At 41.5% G+C, this 14,039-nt stretch overlaps 1 protein-coding gene across 1 annotated transcript; it reads left to right on the top strand.

Moving 5' to 3' along the window:
* Positions 1–11,388: 11,388 nt before the first annotated feature.
* LOC107563868 (gastrula zinc finger protein XlCGF8.2DB-like) lies at positions 11,389–12,159 on the top strand. The gene has a single exon (XM_016248836.1). It carries the CDS (start codon positions 11,389–11,391, stop codon positions 12,157–12,159), a length of 771 nt encoding a protein of 256 aa, XP_016104322.1.
* The last annotated feature ends 1,880 nt before the right edge of the window (positions 12,160–14,039 follow it).

A 14,039-nucleotide genomic window follows, 5' to 3' on the forward strand; every position in this document is an offset into this window, starting at 1 on the left:
TACCTCAAGCGTGTGACGGAAATGTTACACCCCTCACATACTGTGTTTCCATACAGTCTATGATTTCCATGTGTCCCGGCGTGACGAAACCATTAAAACCCATTACAAACGAGGCACTTGTTGCATCCAGTGGGGACATAATTACTGATTGTAATGACTTATACTGTCTTTTTACGCTTTGCGTTGCGTATTGTGCCGCGTAAACATAAAACCATGTCTGCATTTGTGATCGGAGAAATGACAAACAACAAGCCCTACTCTACACTGCTTAAATCTCACGTTTGAATCATCAGTGGCAAATTCTTTAAGTATAAAAAACGTACTTACGGGCTGTGAGTCAGAAGCGCCAGACTGTCCTTGCAAAGTTGGAACTGCCGCACTTTATAGAAACGTTATGTCCTCTTTTGGAAGGCCAAACAAAGTAGTTTCGCTTTCACAACGAAACACACAGTGGCTTGAGTGAGCGGCGCCCGGCAGATTCGACAAAGGAGGCTTGCAGCAACCACATGTGACAACCCCGGGCTGGACTCTGCTTCGTCCACGGTGAAAGCCGATCCGGCGATCCACAGCACTAAGTTGATGTATTCCCTCAGCGACCAGCACGGATCAGCTCCAGGCATGACGAAGCAGATATCGTCCTCTTTTGGAAGACCAAACAAAGTAGTTTAGCTTTCACAACGAAGCACACAGCGTCTTCACAACATGGCGGCGGCTGCAGCAACAATACTACAGCGAGAATTTGGGCGGCGTTATGCTAATCTTCCCACATAGTGAGGTAGATATGTGGGGGCGTGTTAGAACGAGGCATTTTAGGTAGGTGTGGTTGACTCTTAACTTTTATAAAGAATATCTCTTTGGATTTGAGACTTTAGTCTTTGCAATTTTACAGATCTTCTTTATGGAGCTTGTAACACTACAAAGAGAAAGGAAACATTGAAATAAAATCATATGACCCCTTTAAATGATTGTGCAGCGATTTGTACAAACACAGCAAATACTGCTCATGCAAAAAGGAATACGTGCATTTGTAGATCAGGGCCCATATTCACAAAACATTTTATCTTATCACTAAGAGTTCTCCTAAATAGCAGTAAGTTTTTAGCTAAGAGATTTCTCTTAAAACCTATTCACAAAGCTGCTGAGACTAACTTTTACTAAGGAATAGAGAGAAGTCTTAAGCTAAGAGTAAGGGGGCGGGGCAGACCTTGTTGCTATGGATGATGTCAGCATGCTTACTAACTATGCACACAGTGATTGGCTGATAGTCTCTGTCAGAGATTTATTCATGGAAATATTGTAGAGAACTATATTATGTTGCCATATTCAAATAAAAGTTTTAAAATAAAAATGTCAATTGCCACATTCAAATAAAGATTAAAAAATGCAGGCTAAGTGTCACTAATTAAACAAGTAGGCTATATATTCAGCTAATTGTCAGCCTCTTATATGTATGCTTCTCGTAAACAATTAGTCAATATGCATTAGGGCTGCCCTCGACTAAAGATTTTTCTGGTCGACTAGTAGTCGTTCATTTTAAGCATTAAGCCTCGTACACACCGGGACGATTATCGCCAACGTTTTTCGACGCGTCTTTTGTGTTCATACCCAAGCAATTTTCGCAGGCGATGAGCCGAGTGAACGTGCAAATTCACTCCCTGACATTAGATGGCGCTTAATGAAAAACAGAAATACCCCGGTACACATCGATTCCTATTTGATCTGCAATTCCTCTCCATAACAACTCCTTCTTATCGAGATCTTATCGAGATAGTCGCTGTCGTGTTTGTCATAAAGCCCTTTGTGTTCAGACACCAATGAGACCAGCAGCTCTACATTCATCTCGCCTCGATGCATCTTCTTGGTCTACTTACTTCCTCTTCGTCGTTAGGTATCACTGTGTGCTCGGCAAGACAGTTTTGTGCTTGAGCGCCACCAAGTCATGTTTTACTGTAACTTCAGCAGCTCCAGGCATGTGAACAAAAGCGCCAATCTCATTGGTCGGCCAGTTTTTAATGCGGCGCATCAAACCAAAAAAAACGAGCCCGTGGCGTTTAAAAAAAAAATTACATTTTACGCGTCGGTGTGCACACTCACATTGGCGCCCTTTGTTTAGTCACGAGGCGTTAAACTTCGGCGATAATCGCGCGCGATATTAGTCCCAGCGTGAACAAGCATTTAGTTGACTATTAGTCGCACTTTTATTAATAAACCATATAAATCATAATAATGAGCCTTTAATTGCCTACATAGCCTAATAAGCGCTCGCAAAAAAAGGCTTGCCGCAGCGCACCGGCAAATATAATAATTATGAATGTGTTAGGGAAAAACAGCAAGTACACTGGTTTAAGAGATGAAGTCGGCGACACTGACTCGTCATCTCCGCAGTATGCGCCTGCATGCATGTTTCAATTACATAATCTGAGAATATTTATTTTCCATTTGAATTGGTTTATTTAAGTTTAACTCTCTATAGATATATTTTTCATGTCTGTAATAGGTCAAGCATACACGGAGTTTCGAAAGTGACGTGCTCAAGTTCACAGAGTCCGAGACGGCAGAGAATGCATCCTGTTTGCTTTCATTATTTTACAAAAACGCAATGTTTCGTTGTTATTCTGAGTGCACACGAATAAATGTAGAGTCTTTACAGATACAAAAGATGCATTACTCTTATCTGTATTACCAAAAAGTTCATACTTTCAGTACATACAGGAAGTAGGGCTGGACAATAATTCAATATCAATATGTATCGCGATATAATTTTTTTCAATAACGGTGATATGATTTTTAAACATATTTCCGATATTTCGATATACATTCCCAGTGTTTCCCATACATTGATTTATTTGTGACGTTTTGACTTCGTTGAATAAACATGAGCACTGCACGTTTCAAAATCATAACGCGTCGCGGTTGTATGAAGGCTAAATACAAATTAAACGTGAACATAAATTTATTTCTGCTGTTTTGTTTCTTCTAAAGTATTATATGGTTTTATATGAGGTGTCAGAGTTGGCAAATTAATTTTTCATAAGTTTGTATGCACAGACATCTGTTGTGAGCATTCTTGGCAGTTTTTACCAGGCTTTTTTAAATAGTGTTCATATCGATATCGGAATTATATCGTATCGACCGAAATTATGAAATATATCGTGATATAAATTTTGGCCATATCGTCCAGCCCTAACAGGAAGTATTTTAAGAGCAAATGATCGCAGCGGCGCCTCCATCTGTCCTGCAGTAGCCCAAGCTCGCTACTGTTCAGCTTCCACACTTCGCACAAACATGTGAACTGCGCACTTTTTTCTAGGCTAACATTAGATTGAGCTGCCATGTTAAGTTGCTACTACATACATATTTCAGATAAGCCATATTTGAGGTCGATGAATGTTAGGAGGGCATATGGGTGTCCTGCCTGATGTGCTATATTACCACATAGACCAGCCGTTAACAATTTGTCCGTCACGGACTGCATGTTTTCGCCACTTCATGTGGAATTTTTTTTCTGCGACTAATAAAATTTTGGTAATATGCATATAAACAGCCTTTTAATTAGCAGAGTAGAATAATCATGGCTGATAGTAAGGCATGCAAACATAAAAGAAAACCAAACTGGACGCGAGAACAGCTATATATTAAGGTTATAATCAAAAATTTGGAGTTGGGATTACCTCCAAACCAAAGCCGATACCTTTTTAAAAGCTCATTTTCGTCAAATGTTTCTAAAATGTTTATATTCCGAGGTAGATTGCTGGCAACAGCCATTTTAGGATAGTTCAGATTTGGTTTTAGTGACTTTGGAGTCCTCTTCACTACTCCTAACGTTTCACAGATTTAGGAGCTAGTTTTAGCGCTAAAACGCTTTGTGAAATACAAAAATTTAGAAGTCCTAAATTTAAGACTGATGCCCATTATTTTTAAGATTTTCTCCTAAATCTGCGAAGTAACACTGATGACGTTCCAGGAAATCCCTAATATGGACAAAGCTATTGCTGTAACTGAATAAAAAGAAGATATAATGTTAAATGTTTTGAATGATGAAATGTAGGCTAAGGACAATAAACACTCTCCCGTGACAATTTGGTTTGTGTGTTTTTCAAGCCTTTTCTAATTGGCATAGCCTTTATTACAGTGTAGAATTTTCTGTGATAAGAAGCCACATCAGATCACAAAAGGAAGTTATTTCAAAGACTTGACTAATGTTGTGAAGTAAAAACAAGTTATGTTCTCTTTTGTTGGACAACAGGTTTAGAAAGGATTATCATTGCATGTCATTATAAGGGTAGATGCTCAGCGTGTGTTGCTTTTTCAAATATAAATAGGTGTTTCCTCATCTCAGCATGTGAACTCACAGGCACACACACACACAGCCAATTCTGAGAAAAATAAAACACAAATATTATTTAAACGCAAAACTGAAAATCCGCAATTCACAAACGCGTATTGAACAGTGGATGTCGTATCGAATGGTTTGATGTTATATCGAGAATTGTGACATCCCTAAAATAAATAAGTAAATATGTATATATATGTGTGTGTGTGTGTGTGTAAGTAATGTGGGGGAATAAATCCAGGCAAGCAGGCATGTGGTCCTATATGAAGGTAATTTATAATTTAACAAAGGAAACAAAAGTCAAGGAACACAACAAACAAGGAACAGGAAACATGAGCAAAAACACTGTAACAAAGCACAAGGGAAACACAAGCGCTAAATACAAGGGAGAACAAAAGGAACTAACAAGTTATTATGGGAACTAACAAGGAGTGTGTATAGTCCAATGAGTGGCTATGGCAACTAATGTGTGTAACTATGACAAACAAGGCACACAGCAGATGGAGTGGAAGAGGGCCTGGAGACTGTGGTGGAGCACGTGACCAGGATGGAGCAAGCAGAGCGGGAGACCAGAGCGAAGCAAGCAGATCTGGTTGCGTGGGTGAAACAGAAGACCAGGGTGGAGCCAGAAGACCACAAAGGCGGAGCAGGCAGAGCGGAAGACCATTGCGGCGACGCAGGCAGAACTGTCACCGAAAGCAAAGAGAAAGTGTTCAGAAATGGCTTCCATGGCCATGACAGGACAGGCAGAGAGCTCAGGGATGGTTGCCACCTCCTCGGGAGGTTCTGTAGCATTCACCGCCGCCTCGGGAGAAGTGTGTACAGCCCAGACACAAAATGGTGACCACCATCACTGGAAAGGGCAGCAGACGGTGGAAGAACCGCTGAGGCCATCGGGCTTGAGAACGCTGAGGATGTCAGGATGCCAACTGCTCGCAAGGACATCAGTGGTGGGTCCGCCAAACTGCAAGCCCTTGTAGCCTCAGATGTGACGTTTATGACACTCTGAAAAACTGGTTTGGTGTCCATGGTGGCTGGAGACTCTGGCGTGGTGGCCATGTCGTGATGAGACTCTGAAGTGGTGACCATGTCATGGAGAGACTGGGGTAGCAGACCTGTGGTTACGAGACTCTGGAGTGGCAGCCACTCGGACCAACGTCAATGGAGGGTCTGCCCCACTGGACGCCCCAAGATTGGTCCAGTAGCCGAGTTGGTGCAGGCTGATAACATAAGTGGCAGCCCAAGCTCCATGTCCGCCAAAGCTTGAGGAGCATAACTTCCCCCAAAAAAATGTTTAGAGGAAGAGTCCTCCCTCACCTCCCCCACAGTGAAGGGGGAACCAAATTGCTCAAATGTCCCTTGAGGACCAACACAGGATAGTTGTGTACCTAGAGAAGTGGTTTTCAAACCTGTCCTGGAGAACCCCCAGCCCTGCACATCAGATACACCCAATTTAATTCTTGCAGTCTCTGCTAACGAGTTGATAAGTTGAATCAGGTGTGTTAGATAAGGAAAATATACAAAATGTGCAGGGCTTCCAGGACAGGTTTGAAAACGCCTGACCTAGAGGATCATTCAGACCAGCACGATAAAAGGTAATGAGAAAACTGTCTAGAAAGTGAGTGTGGTTTGCTTAGTCCAAGAAATCACGGGTATGGTCCTCGAGGGAGTGCTCCCCTGGCGCAGGAGAATAAGCTGCATACCTGCTAGATTCATTGTTCCATAATGTGTGGGAATGGGTCCAGGCAAGCAGGGATGTGGATCTAAATGCAGGTATGTTAATACTGTACCAAAGGAAACAAGAGTTGTGTTTTCCATAGTTGTGTTTGAAGAGATGTCTCTTTATTTACACAAAGTGGTACCAGTCAGATAGATAGGACAAAAAGCATATTATTTCTTGTCCACAACTGCCTACATAATTCTCAAGCTATCCAACAGAATGTTGTGGTATATGTGGTTGAAGATCCAATAGCTCTAGGAGAGAGATATATCTTTAATAATATGGTGACCATATGGCCAGTTTTTAAAACTGAACAATGTTGAAAAGAGTATTTTCTAATATTGTAGACCAGGGATGTCAAACTCAGTTCCTGGAGGGCCAAAGCCCTGCTCTAGAGTTTAGCTCCAACTCTAATTGAACACACCTGAATCAAGGTATTCATTACTAAAGGTAGGAGTGTCGGATCTAAATTCTGCAAGACTGTGAAACTCCACAATCTGAGCTTGACACCCCGGTTGTAGACGTAAATGGCAGATTTGGGCCATTGTTACTTTGTTTTACTGTTGCTTTTTATTGGGGGTTAACAAGTATTTGTCTCTTTTCGCCATAGACCTGATGGCACTGAAAGAAGAGAGTGAAGAACTGAAGGAAATGCAGGATAAAGATAAGTGTAAGAAATACAATGATTCCATAACTGGACAAACATCATTTAGTTGCTCATGTAAAAGAGCTCAAAAGACCGAAACGAGAAGTCATTTCACCTGCCAACAGTGTGGAAAGAGTTTCAATCTACAAGGAAACCTTAAAGTCCACATGAGGATTCATACCGGTGAGAAGCCATTTACCTGCCAGCAGTGTGGAAATAGTTTCAGTCAAAAAGCAAGCCTTAAAAGCCACATGAAAGTTCACACTGGAGAGAAACCTTATACATGCCCTCAATGTGGAAAGAGTTTTACACACAAACATGCTTTTAATGCCCACATGAAAATTCACACTGGAGAAAAGCCTTTCACCTGCCAACAGTGTGGAAAATGTTTCAGTCAAAAAGCAAGCCTTAAAAGCCACATGAGAGTTCACACTGGAGAGAAACCTTATGCATGCCCTCAATGTGGAAATTGTTTTCCACATAAACATACTTTTATTGCCCACATGAAAATTCACACTGGAGAAAAGCCTTTCATCTGCCAACAGTGTGGAAAATGTTTCACTCACAAAGGAAACCTCAAAAATCACATGAATGTCCACACTGGCGAGAAGCCTTACACATGCTGTCAGTGTGGAAAAAGTTTTACTCAACGAGGATGCATTAACAAGCACATGATGATCCACACTGGAGAGAAGCCTTTCACTTGCCAACAGTGTGGAAGAAGTTTCAATCAAAAAGGACACTTTAAATACCACATGAGAATTCATACCAGAGAGAAGCATTAAACCTGCATCTGGAAAAGATAAATGTAAAAAAAGCTTCACAACAAAACCAAACCTTAGGTATCACATGAACAGAAGCCATTTACATGCAATCAGTATGAAAAGAGCTTCAGACATAAAGTAACAGGCTTCACAATGGAGAGAGACCTTTCACGTGCAAAATGTTTCACACATGAAAAAAAAAAATTAAACATCATTTGCAGACTCATTCTGGAAAATTATTGCCGTTCTTCTCAGTGTTACAAGAGGTTTACAAAAAGGAGCTATTTCAGAAATGACAGTGCTAGAAGAGAGATGTGGCCAAAAGCAGGTCATTTGTAACTTTAATAAGCAGTTTTTGTGCAATGGTGGGCATTAAATGTTGACTGTAATTCTTCAAAAAGCTTCACAACAAAACCAAACCTTAGGTATCACATGAACAGAAGCCATTTACATGCTATCAGTATGAAAAGAGCTTCAGACATAAAGTAACAGGCTTCACAATGGAGAGAGACCTTTCACGTGCAAAATGTTTCACACATGAAAAAAAAAAATTAAACATCATTTGCAGACTCATTCTGGAAAATTATTGCCGTTCTTCTCAGTGTTACAAGAGGTTTACAAAAAGGAGCTATTTCAGAAATGACAGTGCTAGAAGAGAGATGTGGCCAAAAGCAGGTCATTTGTAACTTTAATAAGCAGTTTTTGTGCAATGGTGGGCATTAAATGTTGACTGTAATTCTTCAAAAATTACTACAGCTTCTCTGCAAAAAAAAAAATAAAAAAATGATAGACTATTTAATGTAGGTCTAATTAAGTCTAAGGTGTCCCCAGAATGTGTCTGCGGACACCTTAGAATGTCATTTTAGCTCAAAATAATTCATAGTAATTATTATTATTTCATGCTGTAAACACCTTTCTTGGGTGGAAGCATAAACACAGTTTTCTCATGCGTCTCATTAAATGCCAATGAGCTGCTGTTCCCTGCCCCCTTTTCAGAAGAGGGCCATGCCTTTACAACAACAAACAAAACGTCTGCATGCGTTTTAAAGCCTTGTCAGTTCATATACAAACAAAGTTATGTTAAAAACAGAAAAAACTCACGTTCAAATAGTCAGGGTTTCCACGGGGACTTAAAGGGTTAGTTCACCCAAAAATGAAAATTAGGCTGCGTTTTACTCACCCCCGAGGCATCCTAGGTGTGTATATGACTTTCTAGCTTGTGCTCACTGTTGTAAACAGAAGCAGTTCCGGGGGAATTACGTATGAGGTCGGCTTGGCGCACGCGCCGCTCAGAAGTGACGACCGTGGAAGCGCAACGGAGAGACCAAAACAACGGTCACTAATTAGAAGTACAAAACGAGGATTTGTAAAGAAGAATGTCAGAGGATTTGGATATAAGCCAAGAGGAGACTGGTTTTCCTTTGCTAAAGTAAGGAAACTGCTTCCTTTGCTCCTGTAAACAAACGTTGGTTTTCACGAGACTCACCGGCGCATGCGCAGCACTAACCTCATACCTCATGCTCCCGGAGCTGCTTCTGTGTACAACTGCTGGCTCAAGCTAGATTAAAGTGATTATTGCGTTTTGAATATGGATCTTTTTCTCACAAAAAAACGCATCGATTCGCTACAGAAGGCCTTTGTTCATCCCCCGGAGCCATGCGAGACACTCTTTTTTTTAATGGATGTGCGATTTTTATTTAAGTTCTTTTGGACTGAGGCAATGCAACACCACCCGCTGAGTGGCAATAAACAGCTTGAAAGTTCAAAGATGATTTTTTTATATAACTCCTCGACTGGATTCATCTGAAAGAAGAAAGTCGTATACACTTGGATGCCTCAGGGGTGAGTAAAACACAGCCTAATTTTCATTTTTGGGTGAACTAACCCTTTAAAAAGTTGTATAAAATTTTATGGCCAAGTGTGAGACCAAAATTTTTATTTTAGCTTCTTAGACATCCTAGCTTAGAAATTAATTAGCATTTAATACTTAGAAGCGCATTTAGGGGACACATATGTTGAACATGCATTATAATTGGATGAGATGGAAGCATCCTGGTATGATTAGGGTATAAATACTGAGTCAGACTGTTATCCGGGGTCGCACTCTGCAGCCATGACTGTAATAACTGTATGTCACCTTTTCTTGCAAGAAAATAAATCTTTAAAAGACTATTGTCTCATACCTTCATTGTAATAGAAAATTGCCACGACAATACAAGAAAGTCTTAATTATGATTTCCAGCGGTCTTAAATTTGGCGACGGAAACACAAGAATTGCGATATAGCTGTGACGATTACATTTCAAAAGGCTATGATTTTGCTGGCAGAGAATGAATTTGCATTTTCAATAAGACCGTCTGCTGTTGTTATATTTTTATGCAGCAAACATGCAGTTGTAAATGTGAACTGGTGAATCGATAAGAAGCTAATGCTAATGCATTAAAATAAATCTAAACAATTAAATTTTATTAGGTTAATATAATAATTGACTGGTAATGTTTAAATAAATGTAATTCATTTGACTGATCCCTTTTCTGATTTATAGGCTGAAATGTGAAGTTTATCATTTTATAAAACTTTTTGCTTTTGTGAAAATTTGTACACACGCTTGAGGTATTCGGCCAATCACAACACACTGGATAGCTGGCCAATCACAGCACACCTCGCTTTTCAGACCGATGAGCTTTGTATAAATCGACGCATTTCAGAAAGGCAGGGCATAGAGGAGAAACAATAATGTACAGTATGTGGAAAATAATGTGTTTTTTGAACCTTAAACCGCATAAGCACATTTCATTACACCAAATACACAAAATAATGTTCTTTTTAGCAACATCACATGACCCCTTTAAGGTTTTTGAGGAAAACATTCCAAGATTTTTCTCCATCTAGTGGACTTCAATTTGACCCAAAGGGTTGAATATCCAAATTGTAGTTTCAGTGCAGCTTCAAAGGGCTCTACACGATCCCAGCCAAGGAATAAGGGTCTTATCTAGCGAAAGATCGATCATTTTCTAAAATAAATTTGTATACTTAACCACAAATGCTTGTCTTGCACTAGCTCAACCTCATGTATTACTTAATCACATGTGCGTGACATAGACGAAAGTACCGACCCAATGTTTACAAAGCAAATGTGCAAAGAAAGTCAAATATCCCATACAAAAAGGGTAAAACAACAATGACGGGCTTTTTTGAAGTTGGAGGAGTTTTTCCACCCTACCCTATCTTTTTGAACCGAAGTACAGAGATGAATGCGTGAAGACGTACATACGCAACGCAGAGCTAGTGTAGGACGAGCATTTGATACTGAAATTTGGACCTTTAACCCGTTGGCCGTCATTGAGGTCCATTATATGGAGAAAATTATTGGAATGTTTTCCTCAAAAACCTTAAGTTCTTTGCGACTGAAGAAAGACGTGAACATCTTGGATGACATTGGGCCAAGTAAATTATCAGGAAATGTTTATTCTGGAAGTGAACTAATTCTTTAAACAAAGGTTTAATTGCCAGTTTTATAGTTTTTGAGACATGCCTTAAAGTGAGAAAGAATTAGCAACATTGGGAAGTGATTCTCAGATTACATGTAACGCCTCTTTTTAGTTGCTTAGTGGGTATACGATCTAGTTTTATGTTGGTTTTGACACTTTACATGTCTGAATATTTTGACATCTGTTGCTTTGTGCCATTAAATTGGGGTTCATTTTTATTTTGTCTTTTTTTCGCCTTAGACCCGATGCTGCTGAAAGAGGAGAGTCAAGAACTCAATGAAATGGAAGAGGAAGATCAATATAAGAATCAACGTGATTTTATAACTGGAGAAAAATCTTTTAGTTCACAGACTGAAAAGACAGGAAGTAGTAGTTATTTCACCTGCCAACAGTGTGGAAAGTGTTTTAGACAAAAGCAAGGTGTTAAAAGACACATGAGAATTCACACAGGAGAAAAGCCTTATGTCTGCCAGCAGTGTGGAAAGCATTTCAATCGAGAAGTAACTCTTAAAAGACACGTTAGAATTCACAATGGAGAGAAGCCGTACACATGCCAACAGTGTGGAAGGAGTTTCACTCAGCTTGGAAACCTTGGAGTCCACATGAGTGTTCACACTGGAGAGAAGCCTTACAAATGCCAACAGTGTGGAAAAAGTTTCAACCGGAAAGGAAACCTTCTTTCCCACATGACCGTTCACACTGGAGAGAGCCTTTTCACCTGCCAACAGTGTGGAATGAGTTTCACTCAAAAAGAAAGCTTTAACAGACACATGAGAGTTCACAATGGAGAGCAGCCTTACACATGCCAACAGTGTGGAAAGTGTTTTGTTCAACATGAAAACCTTAAAGTCCACATGAAAATTCATGGAGGGAAACCCTACACGTGCTCCGAGTGTGGGAAGAGTTTCCGTCAAAAACGACACTTTGAAGGCCACATGAGAATTCACTCTGGAGAGCAACCCTACACATGCCCTCAGTGCGGAAAGAGTTTCAATTATAAACAACACTTGGAAGACCACATAAGAACTCACACTGGAGAGAAGCCTTTCACCTGCCAACAGTGTGGAAGAAATTTCAACCGGAAAGATACCCTTAACAGGCACATGAGAGTTCACACTGGAGAGAAGCCGTTTACATGTGGTCACTGTGGAAAAAGTTTCGGACATAAAGCAGCTCTAAAGGCCCACATGAGTTTTCACTTATAAGGGAGCTCTTTTTATGTCATCAGTGTGGAATTGTGGAGAGTTTCACGGACAAGAAACATCTTGGGTATCATGTAATAACACCAGACAAACGACTTTCATGTGCCATCACTGTGGAAAGACTTGCAGAAACAAGGCAATCTTGAGGTTCACAGAAGCGCCCCCCGATATAGCGGCGGATTTGGGCCTTGTTTACACCTGGATTTAAAATGTGTTTTGGTTGATCGGATCTCAAATTAACTGTCTATTTTTTCAAGTGTGGGGAGTCATTGTGTGGGTAAATGCATGGGTTTTTCAGATATTTTGATCAATTGGATAAAACACATTCACACAATTTACATGTAAACGTGAAATGAGACAATGGAAAAAGATAAGGAGAGCAGCAGCTTTCGTTTCTGCTCTGATAGCGGCAAAACCACACCAAATGCTGTGGATGCATGTTAGAAGTGAGGATTGGCAGAGAACATTGTGCTTGGTACATTTTGCATCATTATGAATTATTACATTTTGTGGAAAGGGGGTTGTCATCTTGGCTGCTGTTCACTACATCATGTTCACCATACCCCCGGGATTTTCTTAACTGTGTTTTCCACTGATGCTGCCTTGAAGTGTGAGTTCACCCGCAAATGAAAATAGTCATTATTTACTCTTTCTCATGCCTGTCAGACTTTGTTCCGTGTTTTGTGTGTGTTTTGCTCCCCATGTGCCCTCCTTGCCCATATTTGGTTAGTTTCCTGTTCCTGTCCTGATTATGTTGATTTAATTCCAGGTGTTCCCCGTTTATTTCCATTGATCCCAGGTGTGCCTCATCATCCCCTTGTCTTGTCATGTGTTTAAATAGTGTTCACTGTTTATAGTTCAGCGTCCGTATTGCCCATGTCTACATGTGCTACATGAGTTTTCCGTGTTGCCGTGATTAAAGCTCTCTTGATTGATGTACTCCTCGTCTCCCTCTGTTCCTTGCTCCGCACTCCACTCAGTAGTGCAACCGTGACAGAATACCGGACCCAAAAAAGATGATTGCAGCTGAGGACGCACTGTGGGTTTTGCAGCAGGGTGGTCTGGGGTTGGAGCGATATGTGGAGGGTTTTCTCGAGCTCTCTGACCGTGTGAGCTGGCATGATGCCGCTCTAGGTGCGTGCTTCCTGCTAGGGTTGGATGACGAGATAATCCGCTGCGATCTTCCTCTGATCGAGCTGATTAATCTCGTGCTGTTCTTAAATGGTTCAGAAACTTCCCAAGACTTGTCATCCAACGTGCCGCGTCTCCCCAGCTCACACCACGCTGAGAACCTCCATATACCACTCCAACGGCTCCTACCGCCTGCCAAACCCCAAATTCACCGCTGTCCTCCGAAGCTCCACCCTAGTCGTCAGCCCAGTACCAAGTCAGACCCGCCGGCTGCACTGTTGTCAAGCCCGCCGGCCGCTATGAAGTCAAGCCCGCCGGTTGCCCAGTTCATCTGTTCATTCTAGCCCCAGAGCTCGCTCCAGTGTCGGCTCCAGTCCCAGAGCTAGCTCCAGTGTCGGCCCCAGAGCTCGCTCCAGCCCCTGAGTTTGCTCCAGTGCCAGTTCCTCGAAAGCGCTTCCCAGTTCCCCAATCTAGCCCAGTGAGGGCTCCAGTCCCCTGTCATGGCCCACGGAGGACCTCGGAGCCCGTAAGCGTCCCCAAGTATTTTTTTTGGAGGGGGGAGGGTCAGGCCGTAGTAGGGCTCCAGCTGTAGAGGCCGGGGGCTGGGGCTGCAGCCTCGGAGGCTGCTTTGCCATGGCATCCGAGTCTACCTGCTCCGCCATTACGACCCGAACTGCCAGATCCGCCATGGGTCCCGGAACTGGTATCGCCCTGGAGGCCTTCCGTCCATTAACCCTGTTCCTAGAGGCCTC

The sequence above is a fragment of the Sinocyclocheilus grahami genome, unplaced genomic scaffold (assembly GCF_001515645.1).
Source record: "Sinocyclocheilus grahami isolate Dianchi unplaced genomic scaffold, SAMN03320097.WGS_v1.1 scaffold893.1, whole genome shotgun sequence".
Classification (NCBI taxonomy): Eukaryota; Metazoa; Chordata; class Actinopteri; order Cypriniformes; family Cyprinidae; genus Sinocyclocheilus; species Sinocyclocheilus grahami.

Excerpts from the sequence above, each read along its gene's own strand:
- LOC107563868 (XM_016248836.1), top strand. The coding sequence starts at position 11,389 with ATGAGAATTCACACAGGAGAAAAGCCTTATGTCTGCCAGCAGTGTGGA.